Source organism: Anolis sagrei, chromosome 4 (genome assembly GCF_037176765.1).
Source record: "Anolis sagrei isolate rAnoSag1 chromosome 4, rAnoSag1.mat, whole genome shotgun sequence".
Classification (NCBI taxonomy): domain Eukaryota; kingdom Metazoa; phylum Chordata; class Lepidosauria; order Squamata; family Dactyloidae; genus Anolis; species Anolis sagrei.
The window spans coordinates 183,386,169-183,411,538 of NC_090024.1; the positions used below are offsets into that span (position 1 = coordinate 183,386,169).

The 25,370-nt window shown below is 41.0% G+C and overlaps 1 protein-coding gene across 1 annotated transcript; it reads left to right on the forward strand.

The window, feature by feature from the left end:
• The first annotated feature begins 335 nt into the window (after window positions 1–335).
• On the forward strand, window positions 336–15,856 carry KCNA2 (potassium voltage-gated channel subfamily A member 2). Its single transcript, XM_060773272.2, has 2 exons — window positions 336–1,103; window positions 2,337–15,856. Exon 2 carries the CDS (start codon window positions 2,482–2,484, stop codon window positions 3,979–3,981), a length of 1,500 nt encoding a protein of 499 aa, XP_060629255.1. The 5' UTR covers window positions 336–1,103; window positions 2,337–2,481; the 3' UTR covers window positions 3,982–15,856.
• Window positions 15,857–25,370: the final 9,514 nt, after the last annotated feature.

The window sequence follows — 25,370 nt, forward strand, 5'->3', positions numbered from 1 at the left end:
ATGTGGAAATTTATGTCGCAGAGAAAATAATAATTAACCTGCCTGAAGATTCTAGCCATTCCTCCTTTTGGCTAATGAAACATTGTGAAATTGTTCTCTATTAAGCCAAGGAAACATACGTCTAAAAATCAGGTTTATTTTGTTTTGTTCCATTTTGTGCACATAGGGATGGTTGTAAACGACACTTCCCATTTTGCATTCAGAAATATTGCCTTAAAAACCCTCAGAGCCCAAGGGGGATGGATTCTCTTAGCAATTCAAAGGAGGAGGAGGGAGGAGGGGGGAGGGGGGAGGAGGAGAGAAAGGACCATATGATAACCTTGTATGATTTTGCTTTGGTAAACCAGGGGTTAAGTATAGCAGTTGAAGGCTGCAAGCTTTGACAGGGTTGTACTATTTTTCTAATGCATAAGGAGAAGGGAGGCTAGGAATCAGGCAACAGAAGGAAAATCCAGTGAAAGGAGCCTTTGAAACCTAGCCTGAAAGGATGGTGTTGGTGTAGGGCATGGAGAAGGATAACAGGTCAGGTGCTTAGAAAAATCTCTGTATTAGGCACTCAGACTAAAAGATGGTATTTCACTTGCCTCCCCTCCTTTAGTTCTTGAATCCTGACTGTGAGTGGGTAAGGAAGGCGGCTGTCTGCTGCTGAGGATGGGATGCCAGGGAGTCTCTCTTGGGGAAGGAAAAAATCTTTGGTTGGGCTTAGCAACAAGAAGAGGGGAAAAACAAGACACCCAAGAAGAGAACTGAATAGCCTCCCGTGGCTATCAGGGGACCAAGCCTCCACTTAGACCAAGCCAGAGGCTGGACAGCTGGCAATGCAGCATTGTGTTGAGATGCTGGGGATCTCAGGGGAGATTTCTGGCTGAGCCCTTGAACCCACATGGGGGATGCTTCAGGTGCATAGGACCAAGGGTTTTCAGGATATGTCCTGCACACAGAATGGAGTCCAGTGCCTCTTTGATGTGGACCCAGCTGCAGCTGGGTGAGCTCTGTGTGGCAGGCAGCTTCTTTTGCTGAGAAGGAAGACCAGGGGAGAGGGAGACCACACTGCGGAGGAGCCTGCGCCAGCCGGGCTGCGTGAACAACACAAAGGAGGAAGGGTGTGTAGATTACTGCTTCTCTACCTTGAAACAATATATAACACTGTGTGCATGTGTTTTGTGCATGCATGTGTGTGTGCATGTGTGTGACAGAGAGAATGGAGAAGGATGAGGCTCTGTTTTCATGCTGCCACAAATGCTTTGCTCATTTCACACAGTATAGCTAGAGTCTGCAATGGAGCTCAGTGAGGGAAAGACTGCATTTGAAAACTGGGTCTTTGCAGATGTTGTTGTAAAGCCTTTCCAGTTCTATCTTAAGGCTGCTTTTCCAGGCAACGTCACACCTCTTGAGGACATTGGGGACATCAGGTTTTTGCTGAGTATGGCATCTTCCTACTATCATACAGAAGCCTTTCAGGTCACAGACTGCCCTGAAGAAGAGACTACAACAGCCTCTGTCCATTCCCCACCCTGTTAGTAGATATAACCTCCTCATTCAAGATCTTTCTTTCTTTCTTTCTTTCTTTCTTTCTTTCTTTCTTTCTTTCTTTCTTTCGTTCTTTCTTCCTTCATGACTCACCATGTTGTCCAACAAACTTATGGGAATCTTGGAAACCAGTCTCTGTGTTTTCTCTAAGGTCAGATAATTGACGCGTGAAATACAGTGTTATCCTCTGTCAGGTAATGCGAGTTGTTTTTCACTTGCTATTATTCTTTAGGCAACTGTAGGAGAGGTGCTTCAGCGCAGAAATGCAGCAAGAGAAGAGAGCTATGGTGACAATACTTGCAAACTTAAAAACAGCTCAGAGTGGGAATGGCAATTGGGGGGGGGGGGGGAACGGGGACAGCCAGACTGGACGAATCATCCCAAAGATTGAATCAAGAAAGCATCACCTCAAGTGTGCAAGTTCTGTTTGATGCAACAGAGTGTTTGATGCTTAACTCTATAACCGAACCCTTGGGGTATTCCTAGAGGTGAATGCAGGAGTCCCAGGTGTTGCATGAGGAGATCTTAATGCCTTAATGCATAACAAAGTCTTTGAAGTTCTTTCTTTCACTTGGTTGTTGGGGAAAACATGTTGGGATGTGCTGATTGCAAGTGATTTCAACATTTCTTCTTGCATCTTTAAATATTTTGTAAATGGTGTGACGTAGGGAGACCAGAGAATTTTTTAAAAGGCCACACTAAGTAGGGGGAATTAAAATCAACCAAAGCAATGTCTGCTTGTGTGTCTGTACACATTGCTAAGAAAGTATGGGGAAATGCTCACATTATTTATTCCTTTTTTTCAGGTGGGCAGGCTTTTTTGATCTCCTTTCCACGCTTTCATGAGCCACTTCAGAGCCCATGTGCATACCCTCCCAGCAGATATTAGAATCCCTGTGAACCTCATCCCACCGCCAGAAATTCAGGAACATTTAGATTAAAGGCCTAAATATGACCGTTGCTACTGGAGACCCCACAGATGAAGCAGCAGCTTTGCCTGGTCACCCTCAGGACACCTACAACCCAGAAACTGACCATGAATGTTGTGAGAGGGTGGTCATTAACATCTCTGGACTGCGATTTGAAACACAGCTGAAGACACTTGCTCAGTTTCCAGATACCTTGTTAGGAGACCCTAAAAAAAGAATGAGATATTTTGACCCTCTCCGGAATGAGTATTTCTTTGATCGTAACAGACCCAGTTTTGATGCTATTTTGTACTACTACCAATCAGGTGGCAGGTTAAGGAGGCCTGTCAATGTGCCCTTGGACATCTTCTCAGAAGAGATTAGGTTTTATGAACTTGGAGAAGAAGCTATGGAGATGTTCCGGGAGGATGAAGGTTACATCAAGGAAGAAGAACGGCCTTTACCAGAGAATGAGTTTCAAAGACAAGTGTGGCTTCTCTTTGAGTACCCAGAAAGCTCTGGACCTGCCAGGATTATAGCAATTGTCTCTGTCATGGTCATTTTAATTTCAATTGTAAGCTTCTGCCTGGAAACTTTGCCTGTGTTCCGGGATGAGAATGAAGACATGCATAGCAGCAGTAGCAGCTCAAGCCTTTACCCCAACAGCACAATGGGGTCTCATCAGCCAACCACATTCACAGATCCCTTCTTTATAGTTGAGACTCTTTGCATCATTTGGTTTTCCTTTGAATTCCTGGTGAGATTCTTTGCCTGCCCAAGCAAAGCTGGGTTTTTTACCAATATTATGAACATTATTGACATTGTGGCCATCATTCCCTATTTCATTACCCTCGGAACAGAACTGGCTGATAAACCAGAAGATGGCCAACAAGGCCAGCAAGCAATGTCTCTCGCCATCCTTCGAGTGATCCGTCTGGTGAGGGTGTTCAGGATCTTCAAACTTTCCAGACACTCCAAGGGATTGCAGATTCTGGGGCAAACCCTTAAGGCCAGCATGAGGGAGCTAGGCCTTTTGATATTCTTCCTTTTCATTGGTGTCATCCTGTTCTCCAGTGCTGTCTACTTTGCAGAGGCTGATGAGAGCGAATCTCAGTTCCCCAGCATCCCTGATGCTTTTTGGTGGGCCGTGGTTTCCATGACAACAGTTGGCTATGGAGACATGGTCCCCACAACCATAGGTGGAAAAATAGTTGGCTCTTTGTGTGCCATTGCAGGTGTATTAACAATTGCCTTACCAGTGCCGGTTATAGTGTCCAATTTCAACTACTTCTATCACCGTGAGACAGAGGGAGAGGAGCAAGCTCAGTACTTGCAAGTTACCAGCTGCCCAAAGATCCCTTCTTCCCCTGACCTAAAGAAAAGCAGAAGTGCCTCCACTATTAGTAAGTCTGATTACATGGAGATACAAGAAGGTGTGAATAATAGCAATGAGGACTTTAGAGAGGAGAACTTGAAAACAGCCAATTGCACCCTAGCTAACACAAACTATGTTAATATAACCAAAATGCTAACTGATGTCTAGGTGATGAGGGGGTAAAAGCAAGACAACCCTAATAACATATATTTAAAAAATGGAACAATTGCAAACGTTGCATAATACCTTGCATTGTAGCTAATACAATATGTTCTACAATATGTACTGGTTATGCATGGAAAGCAATAGTTGTGTAAGTGACTCTTTTTAACATTTGATGCTCAAAAAGCTTTCATGCAACTTTTTCTTTTCCAACACAGATTTTTGAGTATATGGAGCATTTAAGACAAAACCATGTCACATTATCAAATGAAAGGCACTGGAGAAAAACAAGAGCAACCATCTCCCCATGTAAACCACAATAATGAACAAGTGCAAACAAGATATGTATCATGTAATACAGAACTCAATCCATGCAAAAATATATCCCCAGGAAATAGTATGCAACTATACTTCTAGCTTTCAAGCTTCAGGAATTATACAAAAGGTCATGCATAGTTTAATTAATGGAACATCCGTCCAAATTACTTTAAGGTTCAGATTTCCAGATCAGAAATGCCAAAGGGAGAATATGCTGTGCAGGGTCATGCTTCTGAACCAAAAATGCTGCATTGGATTCATCCACTGCAGCATGTCAGTGTAAGGCTCGCGGGAGGCACTGTTTAGTAGGACATTTTTTGTTGCTTTGGTAGAGATACATCAAGAGCCTGGAGACATTTTTTTTATAATAACACATGCATTCTTTGCTGGTTTGGGGGTCACTGACATATTCAGAACTGAAAAGCATCTTGTTTCAAATGCTGGAGCAACTAAGCTGTGGCCTAGAATATATTTATACTGCAATGAAATTTAACCAGTATTACAGTACAGCTGCATGGATATTTGTTGCATGGAACTTAATATTTAATACAAATATATATCTATCTATTTTCTTAAGTAGACCATAGAGTGTATCTATTTGTAGTATTTCTAGATTCTCCAGTGGCTTGAAGGAGAGTAATGAACATATAAGAGGGAGGGAAAAACAATAGGCTTGGGAATGATGTATGCTGAACACAAATTTGATAAGTAAGGCAAGTGTTTGCTTGCATGAATGTACACATTGACGAGGATGAAATGAAAAGTGCCCACTTGTCTTCTGCATGTTGGGTATAACTGGTAATTAATTAATAGTTGGTATCATTATCTGAGATTTACAGCTGACCCAGTGAAAGTGAAATATTTGGGCATGTTTGTGATTAAAGGATCTTCGAATGATAATGTCAAGCAAATGTTATGCAAATATTTGATATACAAATATATAAGCTCACAGAGACCACAGAGGTTACTCATGCTACTTAAAAATGTAGACTAGTTGAAATTTGCAACTAAGATGAGAAGTTACAGAGTGTTGATGAGTTTATCTGAACCTGTATTGACCTGGACCTTATCTGGCTTCAAATATTTAATGTTGCTTCTGGAAGTGCATGGGATTATGCAATAATGCCAGCCCAAAGTAATTTATTCAGGTGTGGGCAATTTTGTCCTTTGAAAATAGGTCTTAATAGAGCTCTGTCAGCTGTCAACAGCAGCTGAAGAGTTGACTTTATGTGAATAAGTGCAATGCATGGCTTAGGAGTTTAGGTTTCTGTTGGTATCTTTGTCATGTGGTGAACCCAATGTTCTTAGACTAAAGAGAGTTCACATGTCCTTCTAGATGAGAGGTGAACACATTCCAGATTTTGGTGGACTGCAGTTCTGGTCATTCTCTCACTACCAGATATGCTAGCTAGAGCACTAGGCAGAATTGTCCAACAAAGTCCAGAGGTCCATATGTTCCCTGCAGTTAACAGAGTGTTATATGGCAGCAGAATTTGTTTTTGAGCAAGTGGACTATAGCAATAGACAGATTTTACAAATTGTTGCCCTGGGGTTGGCAGACTTTCACTGCTGTAGCTTCAACTCTCCAGGGTCAGGAGAGGTCCATTTTGCTACCAATATCACAAGAAAGTTGCATTTGAAATAAACAAGAAAAACTCTGTGACCAAAATCCATTTTTCTCATCAGTTGCACTTTTGCAGCCTTTTAAGAAGGCTGGAAGTGTTGCCTTGAGAAAGAAAGGCAAAGAAGTCTGTTGCTGCCAGCTTATTTGCATATGGCTAAATTTGGATCCAGTTTATTGCCTATGTATTTTTTAAATTATATCGTACATAGTATAGACTCTAGAGTAGTAAGAAACTCTGCTGATAAGGGAGTACAATTCAAATTCACCATGACAAACAATAAGCTGGATCCTGTAAGCATCCCTTTGGGCATCTTGCTTACTAGTGCTCATTTTGCCTCATGGTGGAAGAATCCAGTTAGGGTCAACAATTCACCATACAAAAGTAAGAATGTGTGCTGAGATGTTTTCACAGAATGATAGGGATGGAAGAGACCACAAGGGCCATCCAGTCCAACCCCTAACCATGTAGGAAGACACCATCAAAGCACCCTTAACAGATGGCTTTACACTGAATTCAGAACTTGGGAAAGCATGGCTTCAGAGTGGGTTTGATCATAAAGCCAACTTATTAGCATCTAGCTCTGTCCTTTCCTTATTGTGCTACATTTGGCTCACTTTTAGCAGCTCTGCGGGACAAGGTGGGAGTGAGGAAGGATACAGATTGAGTTGCAAGGCAGATACATGCTGAAGTGATCACTATCCTACTTGACCATATGGTGAACTCTATACAAATCCATTGAGTTTAGCAAGCCATCCTGGATGTGTATGTTGGTTCCAAATGAAATAAGTGTTTCCATCAAGAGGGAAATGAATACCACAACAATCTCAGTGTAAGAAGATGTTAAGACATCTATGTGCCAAACTAGTACTTTGTCCAGGTCTTTTGTCCAGTCCTTTGCTGGAGCATAGAACATATACAGTTGGTCCTCCATTTGCAGATTTGATAATTCATGGATTTGATTAACATGTTTTTCTCTAGGAATCTCTTGGTTCTCCAGGGTGATTCTCTGACCAGTTTCTGCCAAAAGCTGTCCATAGAAACATGCTGGAAGACCTAAGAATTCTTAGAGAGAACACCTCTCTAGATATCTCTAGGTTGGCAGGATAATTTTATGGTCAGCTTCCAGAGAGGTTGAATATAAAGTCAACTGGATGACCTAGAGAGGTATTATCTCAGGTTTTAAAGATAGTGTTTTTTCCACTTTCATTGGCTTTTTATGCCCTAATTCCCATGAAAGTGGATTTACAATCCTAATGTTAAATTATTGTACTTAAACTCCTAAATTTCTTAGATTACGTGCTTGCTGCCCACTCATGCCAAGGAAAGAACTTATCTTCTTGCCTTTAACAGTAACTGCAATGTGTGCTATAAAGATTCAAAAAGCATCAAACAACACTGACATGTATAAAGAAAAAAACAAGCAAGCCCACTGTGATGGCCTTTCTAACCATATATGATTTGAAGGGGCTTTAGTACCCTTAAAACTCTATTAATAGTCCTGGAGCTTGCATTGCAGGATTTCGGTTCGCCAACCTCATAGTGCCTTGTACCCTTCTTGTAGAATGCTGACAAAGGAATAGCTTGACATTACATCTCTAATTACTTTCTCTTCAAGTATGCTATGAATTTAAAAGGCTAATTTTGGAATATCTTTCATTGCAGTGAGCAGGGATGGAATAATCCTTCCTATTGCCTTAAGCCATGGCTAAAAATATTCTGTCCTCTCCGCCCCTCCATCAATATAAAGGAAGAAATATACTTGTTTAAAGATTTAGGCAGGACAGACTGCCTGTCCTGTAGATTAGGGCAAATCAGTCTATGCAAAAATGCACTGGAGGAGGGTCGGGAGACCGGATGTTTCTTCAGGGACTTCCCCCGGATTCAGTCTTGATGTAATTATGGAGCAAAATCCACAGGGCCCCCAGGGAGCAAGGGGACCAGACATAAACCTACTGGCTTTCCATAGTGACTGGGGATAATTATTGTTAGGCCCAGGTTCATTACTGAATTGTGAGCATGAAACCAAACACTGTAGAGAGAGGTATAAAGTGCTTGTTTTTACCATTACATTTAGCTGTATCCTACCAACATCAAATACTACATTTCATTGAATTTCACTTGCTTTTCTGCCACCACTACCTTTTCATGATTCCAGACCACACTTGTTTTCATGCCCACCTTTATCTTCCTCTTAAAATGGTAGAGTTTGAACTTTTAATCCTACCTTTTTACAGATTGATACTCATTTATGTATTTGGTCATATAATGAGGTAATATGACTTATTAGGAAGATTTATGGTGCTAGGTAAAATAGGAAGCAGTAGGAGAAATTGGGAGTTTGCATTACATGTGGATGGACAGTTAAGGAATCCAGAGCTCTGAGATTGCTGGACCTGAGTAGGCTATTGATGTGAAAGGTCTTTCATGCCTAAGGTTGCCATAGGTCAAGGCTAACGTGGTGGTAATTTACAGTAAAACCAACTTGTCATCCATGTTTTCTTCAGTGAAGGAACACTTCACCCTTGGATTAGAGTTATCTTTCATAGACCATGATCTGATAGTTTTTAATTATCTCTCAAGGCAAGTTAGGAATATTCAGGGTGAATTGGTGCCAAAGTGCAACAATGTGAGTTCAGTGTCAGCTTTATTTTCCACCAAATGAATGAACAGTATCTCGGAAAAAGAGCAGCTTGAAGAGAGGAAAGAGAAGTGAAACCTGGAAGTGGAGAACTAACTAACTAACTAACTAACTAAAAGGTTGGCAGGAGATGAATTGCAGCTTGAATTTATTTTATTTTTATCCTGCTTTTCTCCTGACATAGAACCCAACATAGCTATACAGCTTTGCATTTCATGATGGTTTAGATGTGTTCTTACAGCTGTTGATCTACTGCCTATTCCATCCCATTGATGGTGGCTGGCAGTCACTTGCAGTTGGTTAAACTGTATCTCACTTGATCTGGGTTCTGGCTAGTGACTTTGCAAAAGGACCATTACTGGTCAGAACTTTAGGAATATCTGCACCTTCTGGAGAGGTTAAAATGACAAGAAAAGGCTGTCCGTAGTCTCATGGATTGTAAGGCTGGGCTGCTCGATATCCCTATTTTCTCTACTATAGCCTATCAAATCAATTAAGAGGAAGCCCTAGCAGATGACCTAGATGAGATCTATCTACTTTGTAGGCCTTCACTATTCAGTCAGCCTAAACACATTTACAGGTTTCGGTTTTGCAGATTAATATGTTCTCTCAAGGAATCCCATGGTCCTCCAGCATGATTCCATAGTCAACTTCTGCCAGAGATTCCTAGAGAGAACATTCCTCTAGGCATTTGTAGGTACTTCATTGTGATTGTATGGGCGATTTCTAGCAGAAGTTGTACATAGAATCATGCTGAGGACCTATGGACTGAGAGAGGTGTTCTCTCTATGAATCTCTTGTAGAAGAGTCCATAGAGTCTGTCATGTTATAAAGGGGTTTGTTTTATTTGAAGTCTTCTCATTTTCGTGAGGGTCCTGCATACTCAGTGAATGAGGAGGGCCCACTGTATTTGCACGCTTCAAAAAACAACAAATGGCCACCTTGAAACTAGGAAACATAAATATAAATTCAGGTTATGAATATCAAACATAGTTTAATTTTATATGCTGGAATTTTGATAACAGTGCATCAGTGTAGGCATTGCATAATAAAAACAGCACAATCCTGTCATCATCACCACTGAGCTATGTTAGTTGTAATAACTCGTATGGTGTTTTAGGACTGAGCCATTGTGAACATCTTAGGGCAGAGGGAGAGAGGAAGCCAAGAATAAGCAGGAGATACTAAAAAAAGTTGCACCCTTCTCTCGTACCAAGGTCAAATGGGCACATTTAATTGTACATTAAATTTAATGTGCTATTGTTTTGCCTATCATATTGCAGCCCAGACACTGTGTAGGTAACCTGAACTGTTATCGCAGCAGCTGGAAGCCAGCAGCACAACTAACTGACGAATCTGGCCTCGCCCAAGAATAGGGCTAGAGCTCTCTTCTTAACCATGTATACCTTTGCAGAGCGTTGTGGTGCAGAGCTGAAGCTGCAGCCCACAGCAGGTGGGAAGGAGCAGATGGTAAGACAGGAGCATTATGATGAATGCTGAAATAAGGATGACAAGATCTGCAGGTTTAAGGCAGGGGCTTCCTCACACCTTCATCTTGTGAGATTTGCCTGTGCTGTGTTCAGATTGCAATCCACGAACATTTTAGTAGGTGTTGCTTGATGAGATTGTGGAGAAGCTATTCATGGGTCAAGGGCACACTTGTAGCAAATATCCCCGATGAGCATGAAAGGAGTACTCTATGAGCTTAGCCTTGGATAAACAAGCGCCTCAAAAACCTCTTGCATCATCCTGCCTGGATGCTTCAGACAAATGTGGGGAAGCATCATTGGGGCTATTGGGGAGGATGCTGACTATCTTCCCAAGCAAGAGGAGCACTGTGCAACATAGAAGATGGCCTCAGTTCAGAAGATCTTCTCAGGCAGTTCAAAAATTAAGCAGGAATTATGCATGTGCAAACCAGATATACTACAATAACATCTCTCCCCCAAATTCTGCTAAAGCAAACAGGTTGATTATAATTTGGAGAAGTGGCTTTGTGTATATTACTCCATCTTTTGCAAAAACAGCTCAGGAAGCAATAAGTGGGTGAAATGATAGGAGAGTGATTTTAAAACAGGAAAGGAAAAGGAAGGCGGTAAAACAGTGTTGGCTGTTGAAAGGTATATAATTTAGTTGTTGCTATACTAACTTAGGGCTCTTTTGCACTACACTATGTTTCCACTTTAACTCCTACATCATTCTTGGATTGAAGGTTCAGGGCCATTTAGAATTCTCAGCCAGAGAGTTTTAGTGCTTCACCAAACTACAAATCCCATGATTCCATAAGAGGTAGCCATGGCAATTAAAAATAGAATCATGGCGTTATAGCTATGTAGTGTAAAAGGGCTGCTTATCTTGGATCTGTTACAAGAAAATGTATTAGTTCTTATAACATCCGATTCCTGTAAAATGCCTCTCCTGTCCCCAGCCCTAAGAATTTGATGGTTCCTACTCAGGGCACGCAGTGTGTGCTCAGTGTCATTCTTCTTTCCTCTTGGTTTCCCACAATGTCTATAGCTGAGTTTCCCACAATGTCTATTTAGGAAACACTACTGGACAATGCTTGGCTAAATCCCGGGCCAAGCATAATATGAGTGTGCCTGAATCCTCTTTTATCTTGTCTTTGGTTATACATGCAACAGGATGAGAAAAGATCAAGGGAGACCTGCAACAAAATATTTTAGTTTGGAATGCTCCTGTTCATTGCTTCAGTTGGCCATTTCTGCCCTTATCCATTGTACTCCATTTCCTACCCATTCACTGAGCATTCTCTATCATTTATCCACAATCACATCACAAAACTGTTTTTCAGCTTTCTTCACTTTAGGTTTTTTCTTCTTCATTTTTTCCTCTCATCACTTTGGCACCTCTACATTGGGAGTCTCTTGAAACCTCTCTCTTCTGTGTCAGTGATGTGGTTTTATGCATATGCACAGTGGTGCTTGGCTCACATTGAGAGTGAAAGGAGAAAGAACATTGAAGTGGTGAAATAATGGTTTGCACCATTTCAAATGGCAGCTAGAAGATCCCATTTTTGATATGACAATCACTTTGCACTAGAATAGACTGGGGTGGTGTGCTGCAGCTCTCTGATGTGGTGATTTGCTTTGGCTTTAAAAAAAATAAAAATAAAACATGCACCCCCTTCACTTTATCAGGCCCATTCTGCTGTCTCATTGCAGCTCATGCATTGACCAGGGCTATGTTCCTAGCTTGTGACCCTAAAATCATGACTGCAATTGGCAAGCAAGCCTAAACCCTGTTCTTCATAGGCCAATATATCAGATAGACAAAATATTCAGTGCTTCTCTAACATAAGCAAAAATATTCAGGCTCCTCTGGCATTAGCAAGAATGATGAAGGTAGTTCACAATGGTGCATTACTCTTAAGCAGTAGAAAATATTCATGTTGTCTACTCATTTCTGTACAACCATGAAACTATAGTGTGGATTATAATGTGAAATCCTCGAAAAGGCCAGTAATGGCTGGCGGCCTCCATATCAGTGTGATGGCAAATCCATGGTGGGATTTCATCTGAGCTATCTGAAGTGCTGGACCTTATCTCCTATGGATAGGCCCTTTACAGTTCAGACAAAACTCACAGTGGATCCACCATCCTATTGATATGGGATCCACCTGCTATCATTGGAAAAAGCCTTAAAACTGAGTCTTATTTGATAGATAGCGATGTTTTGGATTAATAATTAGACTAGGAGATGGACAATGCGGGCATCAGGTGAAAAGACTTTTCACTGGATTCTATTCTATATCACCCAAATAAGGATGAATGAGGGCTCTAGGTTGAGATTCTGGTTATACCCATTGACAGGGTGGTTTGTAAAAGTGGGATATACAACCAGTTAACTCCATGAATTTATCCTGTAGGACAACAACAAAATGTTCTTATTTTCAACATTCAGTTTGATTTGCGTTGATTTTAGATACAGGAAGGACTTATATTTTCCAAGTAGAACAGGAAATTAAACTGTAACACACCATTTCAAGGAAGGACTTTCAAGTCTGTCTTTTCCTAGTAGTAAATATGGCATATTTTGTCCCCAATTGTTAGCTTAATGTTAAAATACTGTATTTTTCCAGCATTGGATTTACTATAGTGCATGCTTGCAAGAATACAGTTCTTCCACCAGATTTGTTGCTGCTGTTTATTTGAAACACAAATGTACAACTATTGTGAATAGCAGTGAATTATACAATAATCACCAAAAATGTGAACAAAGTATGCATTCTTAGGGGAGGAAGATGAAGACCTAGTCAACTTCCATGACATCATTGCAGCTGTTAGAATAATGTCTATAGATGTACATATTTCTGCAGCTATCTTTTGCATTGTTTCTATAAACTTCATAACACTGTGCTATACCCAGAATGGGTGTTAAGAGCATGCAGCATGAGGGTGTGTAAATATGAAGATATTGTGCATATAAACCCAGAGAAGAAAGGTGAAAGATAGAACTGGAAGAACTATTTGAAGGAGGATCACGCTTTGTAAGCAGATTGTTCGTGGCTCAGCTACTGAATTTACTGCTGAAATCTCCTTTCCTTGGAGCTTGCAATATAATAGTGGAGGGTCCAAATCTCACTACAGATCCAATCATTTTTGCAAGGTCAAGCTATCTGTAATGTGATTCTCCCCCAAACCATTCTCCAACACAGAAGAAACGTACTGATCTCCCTCTTCTCCTTTTTCTCATATAAGTGAAACAAAATCCTCCCTTAGGGGCATTTGTGAACTCTGATCTGGATCTGAAGTCTGCAGTTTTGGTCCCATCCCCTATTATTTATGTTACTATGCAGGTGAAGCCAAATCATGAGCTAAGGCATTTGTTTGTTTGCAGTACACCTTTCAAATTTAAGCTGCTTATCATTTTCTTATCTTGCATATCAAAAGAAGCACCTTACCGTTGTTTGTTTCTATTCTACTAGTGAGGCTTATTGTTGAGAATGTGGCCTCTAGTTAGGTTTATGTTCAGGGTTCCCCAACATTCAGTGAATGCTTTGCAAAAGAGGAAGTGGTGGGGAATGTGTGATTCTCCAATTGGTGTTGAACTATAGTCCCCATTGCCCCTCAGCCCAGGGCTGATGGATGTAGCAGTCCCATCATACCTGGGTAGGGCACCTATTTTTTAGTAAAGCTTAATACCGGTACATATTTCAGGGGCAACTGCCCAATCTTAAGGGAAAGAAAAATGATAGGAGTCACAAACAAAGGCGCATTTACTCTAAGTTCAAGGTGATTTTTCAGAGAGTAGTAACACATTGACTCCAAGCACAATTTTTAATATTCCATCCTTCTTGAGGTTAGAAAGGGAAGAGATAGTTTGTTTCTAGCACTCTAGAAAGATGGTAAATTCAAGTAGCCAGGCTGTAGGATGACGCCTGGTTCTCCCCAAAGGACAAGTCCACTTTCACAACTGACATACTTCTTCCTGTTTTCCTCTCCAGTTTCTAGAGTCCTTTCCTGCTTCTCTTGCAGAATGATGTTTACCAAATGTATTGTGGCATTAGTGTTCTTGGGCTAGAGCCCACTTTGTCACATGTATCTACCCAAGTGGGCAGCAGCCCAAAGAAAGCATATGCCACCAAGAAGGTGTTAGTCTTGAAAGTGTCACAAGACTTTTCTCTTCCCATCTACAACAAAGCCCATCGCCTAGTCTTTTATATGATTCTCTATTACTCACAGAGCTTGGGAAAGTTACTTCTTCAAACTCTAATCTCAGAATCCCCCAGCCAAGAATGGCATTTCTGGGAATTGCATTCTGGGGAGTTTTACATTCCCAAACTCTGGAGCCAAAGGATGAGGACCTCTTTTAAGCACAAAACCCCAAAGAGCCTTTTATGGCTGGCTGACCTCACTCAGGGTCCTGCGCAGTAGGATCCTCAAATAGTTTTGACAAAGCACATGTACTTTGAGTCCTCATATCCCTTTCCACCCAAACTGTAAGATTTTTTCCCTCTGCAATGCTTTGCATACTTCTCCATCTGTTTGGAGCTTCTACTCTAATGTCCTAAGAGTGGTGTATGGTTTAAGCATTGGAGTACAACTCTGGAGGCCAGGGGTTGAAGCCTTGCTCAGCTATGGAAACCCATTGGGTGACCCTGGACATGCCTCACTCTCTCAGACTCAGAGGAAATCAAAGGCAAAACTCTCTCAAAGAAAGCTTGCCAAGAAACCCCCATGATAGGTTTGTCTTAGGGTCACCAGAAACCTGCAAAGATTTGAAGGCACTCCAAAACAACAAAGTAAATTTCAAAGTAGCAAGCATCAACACCTGCCCCTCATTTTCTCTTTCAAAGTTTCTGCTACTCATGAGGAGGATCATGAACTTAAAACATAGTTCAAGGCACAGCTTAGGTTTGGAAGACATTATCCTGACTGACACTAGTCCCCAATAATTTGGCCAATTGAAGACCTTAAGGTGAGAGCTGGCAAATGAATCCCTTAGTTCTCATTGATCTTCTCGGGTACATTTCGGTTTCTATGAGATGTCTAATGTTGTGCTATTAAGCATTTAATTCCAAAATCTATGTGTATGTGTAAATATGTAATGAAATTGTGTGTATTATTTCAAGATTTGTAAGGCTGTTTTCTACTGAGTGCGAGGAATGTAATTAGCCAGCTGCACCTGCTTCCCCGTTACCTGAGACATTGCAGATGTCCTCCAAAGTCATATTACTAATTATTGCTTGAAATGCAAAAGAAAAGAGGATCTTGGATCAAATAAGCGTGTGTTTGCCTAATTTGAGATAATCAATAAGAAAAGGAAATCCAAGAAGGACTCATAATAAAGATGCCATGGAACTGAATCTTTTGTTTCCATGGTGACTAGAAGAATGGGACCAATAATGGTGAGAGGACATGAAAGAAAGAGAACTCATGGGAATGTCAAATCTTTTAACCATGTGTTGCTTGATGAACATTTAGACACCAGCTGTATCAAAATTGCACAATGTGTATAGTTCATTGTTAATGACAATTTTCAGGAATGCTCAGCATCGACTGGACACTAAGAGCTGAGCTATTTCCTGTCAATAAGATGAATTGTCTGTATATAGGGATAGTTATTTGTGTATACGTGTACATACAAATATACATTGTCCATTCCCAAATGGGGACTTGCTGTCTGGTTGCTCATATGTGTACATACTCAATTCTTCATAGAGTACCACCAATTTTGTAAATACCAACACGCGTTAAAATTAAACTGGCATATTACTGAGAATTCATTTTGACATACATTGTGTGTGAAAACAAAAGAGGAATAAACTTTTGACAGCTGATGAAGTCAAATTCTTATTGTACACTGGAAATACACCTCTTGGTATCTCCTCCTACAACAACATTTTTGTTTTAAACAGTATTATCCAACCACTCTGTGACATTCTGTTTGCTGTGAAATATTTCTGTTGCTAGTTGCTAGAAGCAATAGAGATGATTATATTCTTCTCATAAGTGGCCTGTAACAGTCCCAAAGTGTTTCCACCCCCTCTCCAGAATTCATTACAAATGTAATGGTGCCAAGACCTCAGATAGAGAATGTGAACAATGCTGCCCATGTGAAGAAAAAGAGGGGTCCCCAATATTTCTAATTGTGGCACAATAAAATTGGTCACGCTAATTTGAGATTGTGGAAGTTGTAGTCCACAAAAAGCACATCTGAGCTTTAAATAAAAGTAAGATGGGGGGAAAGGCTATTGAAATGTTGGCTCCTTCAGAATAACCATTCTACTCTGTCCTTGTGAGTTTTAAGGCCCTTCCACACTGGCAGAAAATGCAGGATGGATCGGCATTAAAAATGCCAGTTTGGCACGGCATCTTGGTCATACATGGTTGCAAAACCTACCTCATTGGTAGGGAACTGGACATATAGGCCAACCATGCTGACATGGTTTGGCATGGAAAGTGCCTCCCTAGCCTCTCTGCTCTAAACCCCCTCCCCTCCCCCGATGATGTGAAAGCCCCCTTACTCTTGCAAGATGCTCTCTGTTCCCTGGATCACCCTCAGTGAAGTCCCTCTCCTCTCCAAAGCTCTGTTGCATCATCACTGAGGGTGATCTTTTACCATTGGCACTGTCACAAAGGGTGGATAGGAATTGCAGTCCAACCATATCTGGAGGGTCACAAGTTGAACTGCGTAAGTTTACTAACTTGTTTTGAGAACATTACTGGACTTACAGTGGCACTTGATTCTAAATGCAGCAGCATCTTGAACTACCTTTCTTTTCACGGAGTGTCAGGTAAGACGGGATTATCTCTTGTTAACTCAGAGAAACGTATCTCATTTAACTTTAAAAATGTGGATAGAGTTGAATATAGTTGGATCCATAAAATCACAACTGAACCCCTCTGCACATAAAGCAGGTTTAAACAAAGTGTCATGTTTGGATGCCCAAAGCATGACAAGGCCTTTTTACTCTGTCTCCCCCACCACCGATACCCCTGACTGTTGACTTTCTAGTTCTGTTGAAAGATGTATCTGCAGAATGGATTCCACCCAGCAACTTCAGTGTATCATTGTTATTGTTGTTGTGTGCCTTCAAGTGAACTCTCACTTATGGCAATCCTATAAAAGAGTTTATTGGAAAATTTTATTTAGAGGAGGTTTGCCTTTCCCTAAGAGTGCCAGGGTATGACTTGCCCAAGGTGGATTTCCATGACTGAGCAGGGATTCAAATCCTGGTCTATACGTTTAGTGCAACTCTCAAACATGTACATGATACTCACTCTTAATCTTCAATATAATATGCAAGAATTGGGCAGAGAGAAATTGAAAAGGTCCAGAACATTCTCAGATAAAGTTGTGAAAATCAGAAGCAACAATTTTCCCTCTCAGTTTTGTCTTGATTTGCCTAAAAACAAGAAGGAAAAAAATACAGTGTAAAATATCTAAAGGAAGCTCTGGATTGAATAATACTTGGCTTTCAGAATATTGATAACGTCCTGTCCATGGTTATTACAGATTTTCACATGCATTTCAGCAAAGATTCCACAGTAATGAAATTCAGATACCTGGGAGCCTCACGGTAGCATCTGGAGTTGAACACAGGAAACCTCCAAGCTACCTTACAACTTGTGGATTTAAAACTTGCCCCACACAATCCACCATTAGACTACAACCCCCATCATCATTCATTAGTATGCCCACTGTAAAGGTTGCACAGGATGATGGGAATTGTCATCCCATTAGAGACCCCATATTGAGACCCTAATCATTAAAATATATGTGACAAACATAATTAATACTTAATACAGGGAACTTGTGAATGTGTGTATGCCAACTTCTGAGGTCTTCTTCAGCCTCTATAAGTGAAACTGCGTAGGCCATTATTATAATTCTTAAGGTTGACAGCATATATTCTTAAAATCCTGGCAGTCTCCTTCTATAAGGCTGCCAGGGAAAAGCCCAAAATCTGGCACATAGTAAATCCCCAGAGAATAAACAAACAAACAAACAAACAAACAAACAAACAAATATAAATAACAGATGGAGAGCATCCCTCTTCAAAATATAGTACAAAGGGCAACATTTATCATTGCTAACTGTAAGGACGGGACTTAAGAAGCAAATACAGCCCAAGTGCCTCAGTCTTACCTTGTACCTAAGTTTCACAAAGAGGCGAATGACCTATATCAGTTCATTTACCTTGTTCTCAAAGGTCAAGTTTTTAAGTGATTTGCCCTATAGTTTGAGCATCCCTTATCAGAACCGATTGAGACAACATGGGTTTTGGATTTTTTTAATACTTGCATATATATATCACACACACAAACACACAATTAGATATCTTGGAGATGGGTTCCAAGTCTATATTCATTTATGTTTCACATGTTTTATATACACATATATACAATATTTTTCATAATTTGGTGCATGAGACAAAGTTTGTGTACACTTAACGTTCAAAAAGCAAAGATATCACGATCTCAGCCATCCATGTGCATAATTTTCAATTTTAGAGTATTTCAAATTTAAGATTCCTGCATAAGGGATATTCAACCAGTTTTACAGGAAACCCAAGCCGTAGCTTTGACTACATTAATTTCTCTGGTGCTCCAGTGAAAGCCCATTTTTTCATTATTATTTATTTAGTTTTCCTTGCTGATTGTATTTATTTTTTGTGCTGCACCTTCACTCACCTGGAAGACTAAAATGCCTAGGAGACCTGAAAGGTCTCTTAACCTCCCAAAACAACAATACAGGGACCAGACAGGCTTCTGTGAAAAGGGTATTCTGTGAGAAACTGCCATCACTGAAAAGGGAAGGTTCTGTGTCACTGAAGTCTTACTAATGACTCAGAGACCATGGAGGTCTTTCAATTGAAATGTGTATACCCTTCTCTGGACAGAAGAAACCAACAAGCCATATTCTCCATGGTTTGGTAGCCTTCAGATGAAATGATTCCAATCTATCTACTGTACATGTGGGTTGCTTTTGAAGACTATAAAAAGAAATTACTTCAAAACACAGAAGGAAAGCTTCTCTCTAGGAGTAGCGGGTGAGAGACCATATGTCACATCATTTAAAAAAAAATATCTGGTGCTACCTGATCTGTTTCTGAGTGCAATTCAAAAAATGTTGGGGCTTATCTATCAGGCCTGGCATCAAGGTACTTGAAGGAATGATTATATCTACATCAGAGTTGAAAAAACTACTTCTCCAAAAAGCTTTTGAGTGCAAACAATAATCAAACCGGGATGGGTAAATCTGGGTATTTTAGTACAAGGCCAAAGTTCTACTTGTTAATGTGATCTAGAGTAGATTTTTAAAAAATTGATGCATTGTGAGTCAACAGAAAAATTAGTCCAACTGGTGCAATATATGTACTCTAGTTGTAGGAACGAACAAAAGAACGAACAATTTTATTGATTAGCCAGTTGGCCTTATCAACTCAATTTGTTCAAATCTTGTCCTGGTAAAAGCAATTCTTAGATGTCTTGGCATATCAGCTTTTAGGTACAGCACACCCTGGAAATTATGTCTAAAGTGTCCTAATCACTTCAAGGATCCTGTGTTTGACAAGATGGCTATATCTTTCTGGGCTTCAATATCTAGGATCCTTTGCATTACTGTCCTTTTTTCAGCATCCCTATTCTGGCCTAAGGAGGCAATTTGTAATCCACAGGTGCAGAGGAACCTTGTTAATTGTTCTGACCAGGAAGCTTGATTTTGACCATTTGATTGTTCTAAAAAAGCACAATGTTGGAAGTCTATTATTTTTGAGATTTTTTATTTTAAACCAGTAATTAAAGGCCCTGATTTTGGCAAGTCCTTCGATAGAATATATTTCTAGCTCTGCTCTGACTGCAGCAGCGGTGGTCTTAATGTCAACACCAAGTATCTGTCTTAGAAATGTTGATTGTGCTTGTTCTTTACTTACTCTAGTTGTAATTAAACTAGGAATCTCCAACCTAAAGTATTTTTTTGCAGGTTCAACTCCAGGATGTCAATATACTGGAACTTTGTGGAAGGATGCTGTCTGAGCATCTTTCCCTTCAGATAAGAGACAAATGTGGAGAGTACTTTCTCAGCTGTGGGACGTGCTTAGGACATTATTTTGTCACAGATATTTGCTCAGTTCCTATTTTGCTTTTCTTCTCATAACTGCTGTTAAAACCCTTTTTATTTTCCTGTCTATTTAATTTTTGAGCCAAGATTATTTTTAATGCTGCCAGGTTGAATTATTGTTGAGATTATTTACCCCTTTTATATTGTTTATGCTGCAGTCCTGTGCTCATGTACCTGGCAATACGCTCCAAGTCTCGATTGCACTGTAAATAGTTTGCATTTGCTTTTTATTGTCCTTGGAATATAATTATATGATAGAGTGTCCTAGAAATGAATAAAAATAATGGATCAAAACAAAACATGGGGGCAGGGAGAAATGCAACAGGGGGGCTATTTTCAACAGAGGCTTCCTGAAAGAATAATAGCTGGTTATTGAATAAATGATGTATTGTTCTTGATGCTGTACAAACAAATCAATAGCAGTGCTATGATGAGCTATAATATCTTTCTGAACAAAAGTGCTTCCTGTTGTTTTCAGTCTCTTGTAAATACATGGCAACATACTATTGCTTCCTACAGAACAGATCTTGTAGGAAGATTTGGGATCCCGATCACATTGAATTCAACTTCTTAGTAACATACACAGGAGTAGGACAGGTGAGGGCCTATCTTTTCACAACAAAATGGTTCCAAGGATTCTATCTGAAAAGGTATGGGATAGCAGCAAAGTTCAAAGAATCCGACAATGGTGGTGGTTATTTTTTAGTCTTATTAGAGAAGGATCAGGTGATTGAAGTAATTTCTTAGAAATCACGTTGCAGGAACTTATTACTCCCCTTGCACAAATAACGTAAAATGGAGGATAGGGGAGAAGCAAAGGACCAATGGTGCCCAATGTCTCTGTTTAGTGTCATTTAAAAACACAAAGAACCATTGAACAATTGTACCAAAAAACTGCCCTGGTGTCCTTCCACACTGATGGTAGCACTATGGTTCCACCTTAACTTCAAGAGCTGCTTCCTATGGAATCCTGAGGTTTACAGTTTGGTTGGGCACTGGAACTATTTGGATAATAATGCAAAACAGCCCCCTTAAACTGCATTCCCTGAAATTCCATAGGATGCAGCTAAGTGAAATCGCCCCCTGTAATTGTATAGTGTGAATTGACTATGTAGTAATTTTACCAGAGTTTCAGCAAAGGAAGGCTGGAATGGCAGTAGGACAGTGAATATACTTCAGCGTTCTTCAACATGCTGCCCCCCCAGCTAGTTAGTACCAACATTTCCACAATCCTATAATGTGTTGCTGTGAATTTTCCTGGCTGCATGGCCATGTTCCAGAAGCATTCTCTTCTGATGTTTTGCCCACATCTATGGCAGGCATCAACAGACCACACAACCTCTGAGGATGCCTGCCATAGATGTGGGTGAAACATCAGAAGAGAATGCTTCTGGGATATGGCCATACAGCCTGGAAAACTCACAGCAACCCAGTGATTCCGATCATGAAAGCCTTTGACGACATAATCCTATAATGGCTATGGGATTATAGAAACTGTAATCAAACATATCTGAAAGGCACCAGTCTGAGAAAAGCTGGTTCCCCCATGTGAGAATACTAAGGAATTTCAAGTCTAGTAGTAGACTTCTTTGTGTAAATCTGAAAATTGCTGGTCACTTTACAGCCAAGAATAATTTTTAGGACCTGAAGTTCATATTGACTTTCCAGCTGCATTCCTAAATTCATTTGTCCCTGAATAGGCCCCATTAACACTATGGGATTTACTTCTGAGCTAACTCAGAGTTGCTCTGCGGGTATAATGGTTGCTATAACTTACTACAAAAAACAGCAAGGAATTACTGAATGGTGAGGTGCCATCTGAAATATTTCTAAAATATAGCACTCTTAAGCTGGTTATCTCTATAAATAAGAATGCAATGTTAGTTTTTGGGATTAACATCACTCAAAAAGCCACTGGACGAATTGACACCAAATTTGGACACAATACACCTATCAGGCCAATGAGTGACCATCACTCATAAAAACACTGAAAAACACAGCAGAAGGGAATTTAAAAGCCCCCAAAAGCAAAAAGACACTACAGCGCATGCACAAAAATGACTCCCCCGGCAAACAAAGCACACAATAGCATATCCAAACTCTCTTCCAGACTATAGCTCCCAGCATCCCCTAGACCAGACCCTTTAGGAGAGGAGGATGATCCAAATGCACAGCTTTCAAGATGCAAGTTTTCTTCTCCTTGGATCTCTTTGGGAGCATTCCAAATCCTGCATATTTCCAATTTCCTACTCGTAGACTGCAACTCCAAGCAATCCTCCAGATAGATTAGATAGAGATAGATAGGTAGGTAGGTAGATTGATCAGGAGGAATGCTGGGAGTTGCAGTCCAAGAATAGGTAGATAAGGAAGAAAGGGGGAAAAGAGGAAGGGAACGAAAATGGGGGAAGGAAGGGAAGAGGAAGAAAAGGAAGGAAGGAGAGAAGGGAAGAAAAAAGGGAAGGAAGGAGAGAAAGAAAGGAGAGAAAGAGGAAGGGAAAGTTGGCCACAGCAACGTGTGGCAGGTACAGCGAGTACTATAATAGAATCAGAGTTGGAAGAGACCACAAGGGCCGTCCAGTTCAACTCCCTGCCATGAAAGAATACACCCTTGTGTGAATATGTGAGAGTTGATCAAACATTAAGTGTAAGGAGCTGGCTTCTCAGTGCTTTTATAACTGGGTATATATGCCGCACAGTGTAGTGGAGTTTTGGACTGCAACTCTGGAAACCAGGGTTCAGATTCCTGTTTATCCATAGAAACGTATTCACACTATCTCAGCCTCAAAGAAGGCAAAGGCAAAACCACTTCTGAATAAATCTTGCTAAGACAACATCATCATAAACTCAGTTTAGGGTTGCCATACATTGGACACGACTTGAAGATACCCAACAATGTATAAGATGGAATTTGTGCAAATAAGGCTATTCCAATATTTGGATAGGATATGAGGCACCAACTGAAAGTTGCTCTTGAACATAACCATTAAAGGTAGAATATGAGGTACAGCTGTGGAAGGTAGTTGTAACAATGAATTTGACATTCCTTGGATTTTATTTATTTACTAGCTTGGGGACCCGGTGTTGCCCGGGTTATTAGAGAAAGTGGGTAATGGCGGTTCTGTATGCCAAGTTTGGTCTTTATTGGTCTTTGGATAATGGCTGCATTATTTTCAGGAAGTGAGTGAAGGTACTTGAAGTCCCATCATCCATGGGCCATCCTCCTACAAACAGCAGCAGGATATAGAGTGGGTCATGGGGGCTCTGTGTGCCAAGTTTGGTCTTTATCAGTCATTAGATGAGGGTGTCAGTGGTGTCAGTAAGTGAGTGAAGGTACTGCAAGTCCCATCATCCAAAGTCCATCCCCTTTCAAACTGCAGCAGGATGTAGAATGGATCATGGGGGCTCTGTGTGCCAAGTGTGGTCTTGATTGGTCATTAGAAGAGGGTTGCAGCAATCTTCGGAAGGGAGTGGAGGTACTTGAAGTCCCATCATCCATGGTCTGTCCTCCTCCAAACTGCACCAGGATGTAGAGTGGGTCATTGGATCTCCATGTGCCAAGTGTAGTCTTGATTAGTCATTGGCGAGGGTCTCAGTGGTCTCAGGAAGTGAGCAAAGGTACTGCAAGTCCCATCATCCATCTCCAAAGTTTTCCAAACAACACCAGGACGTAACGTGGGTCATGAGAGGTCTATGTGCCAAGTTTGGTGTTGATCCGTCATTGGATGAGGTTTGCAGAGGTCTCAGAATGTGAGTGAAGGTACTAGAAATTCCATCATCCATGGTCCACCCTTCTCCAAAACTGCAACAGGATGTAGAGTGGGTCATGGGGGCTCTGTGTGCCAACTTTGGTCTTGATTGGTCATTAGATGAGTTTTGCAGCAGTCTTGGGTAGTGGAGGTACTTGAAGTCCCATCATCCATGGTCTGTTGACCTCCAAACTGCTCCAGGATGTAGAGTGGGTCATTGAAGCTCCATGTGCCAAGTTTAGTCTTGATGAGTCATTGGCGAGGGTCTCAGTGGTCTCAGGAAGTGAGTGAAGTGACTGCAAGTCCCATCATCCATTGTTAAATTCTTCCAAACTGCACCAGGATGTAGAGTGGGTCATGCTGGGTCTATGTGTAAATTGTGTTCCTGATCCATCATCGTTGGCAGTTGTAATGGTCTTAGGAAGGGAGTGCAGGTATTGCAAGTCCCATCGTCCATGGTGCATCCTCCTTCAAACTGCCCTGGATGTAGAGTGCGTCATGGAGACTCAGTGTGCCAAGTTTGGTATTTATTGGTAATTGGATGAGGGTTGCAGTGGTCTGAAGAATTGAGCAACGGTACTGCAACTCCCATAATCCACGATCCATCCCCGGCCAAACCACACCAGGACGTAAAGTGGGTCATGAGAGGTCTATGTGCAAAGTTTGGTCCTGATCAGTCATTGGATAAGGTTAGTAGCGGTCTCAGAATGTGAGTGGTGGTACTGCAAGTCCCATCATCCATGGTTCATCCTCTTCCAAACTGCAGTAGGATGTAGAGTGGGTCATGGGGGCTCTGTGTGCCTATTTCGGTCTGTATTGGTAGTGTTCTGACCCAGCCCCCGGCCTTTCCTTTCCTCTCTTTCTCTTCTCGGAATCTTGCATTTGAGGCTGGCCAATCAGAGACCATATGCAAATTTCCTTCTGTCATGCCCCGTTTCTGCCATGAACCCTCTTCTCCACCAGGGGCTCCTATTGAAGCTGGCCAATCAGAGACCATATGCAAAAAGCACCACAGCGGCAGCCAATCAGAAAGCTGCCAAACACGTCCGCCCTACATCCTACCTACCTCTGCCCTACGTCACATACAAACTTTGACTTTTATTATACAGTATATATAGATTTATTTACTATATTTATATACCGCCCCTCTTAGCCTGCAAGCAACTCGGGGCGGTGTACAGTTGGTACCATGACCAACTTTTAAAACTTTAATGCTAATCTATGGGCTGTTGCATTAGTCAGCACACTACTCTGTGTACATAGATCTCAAATCCAATGTTAGCACAAAGCCAATGCAATGTATTCTGCTATACCAGTGTAGATACCTGATCCCAAGGTCAGTTTCATGCAGAGAGCTCTGTCCATTGTGTAGCATCAAACTAATGCAAAACTTGGAAATGTTATTTTATTTGGACTATATTTCCCAGATTTGCCCAGCTGGCATAGAGACTTCCTATATTGGCTGGGGGAATCTGGGAACGT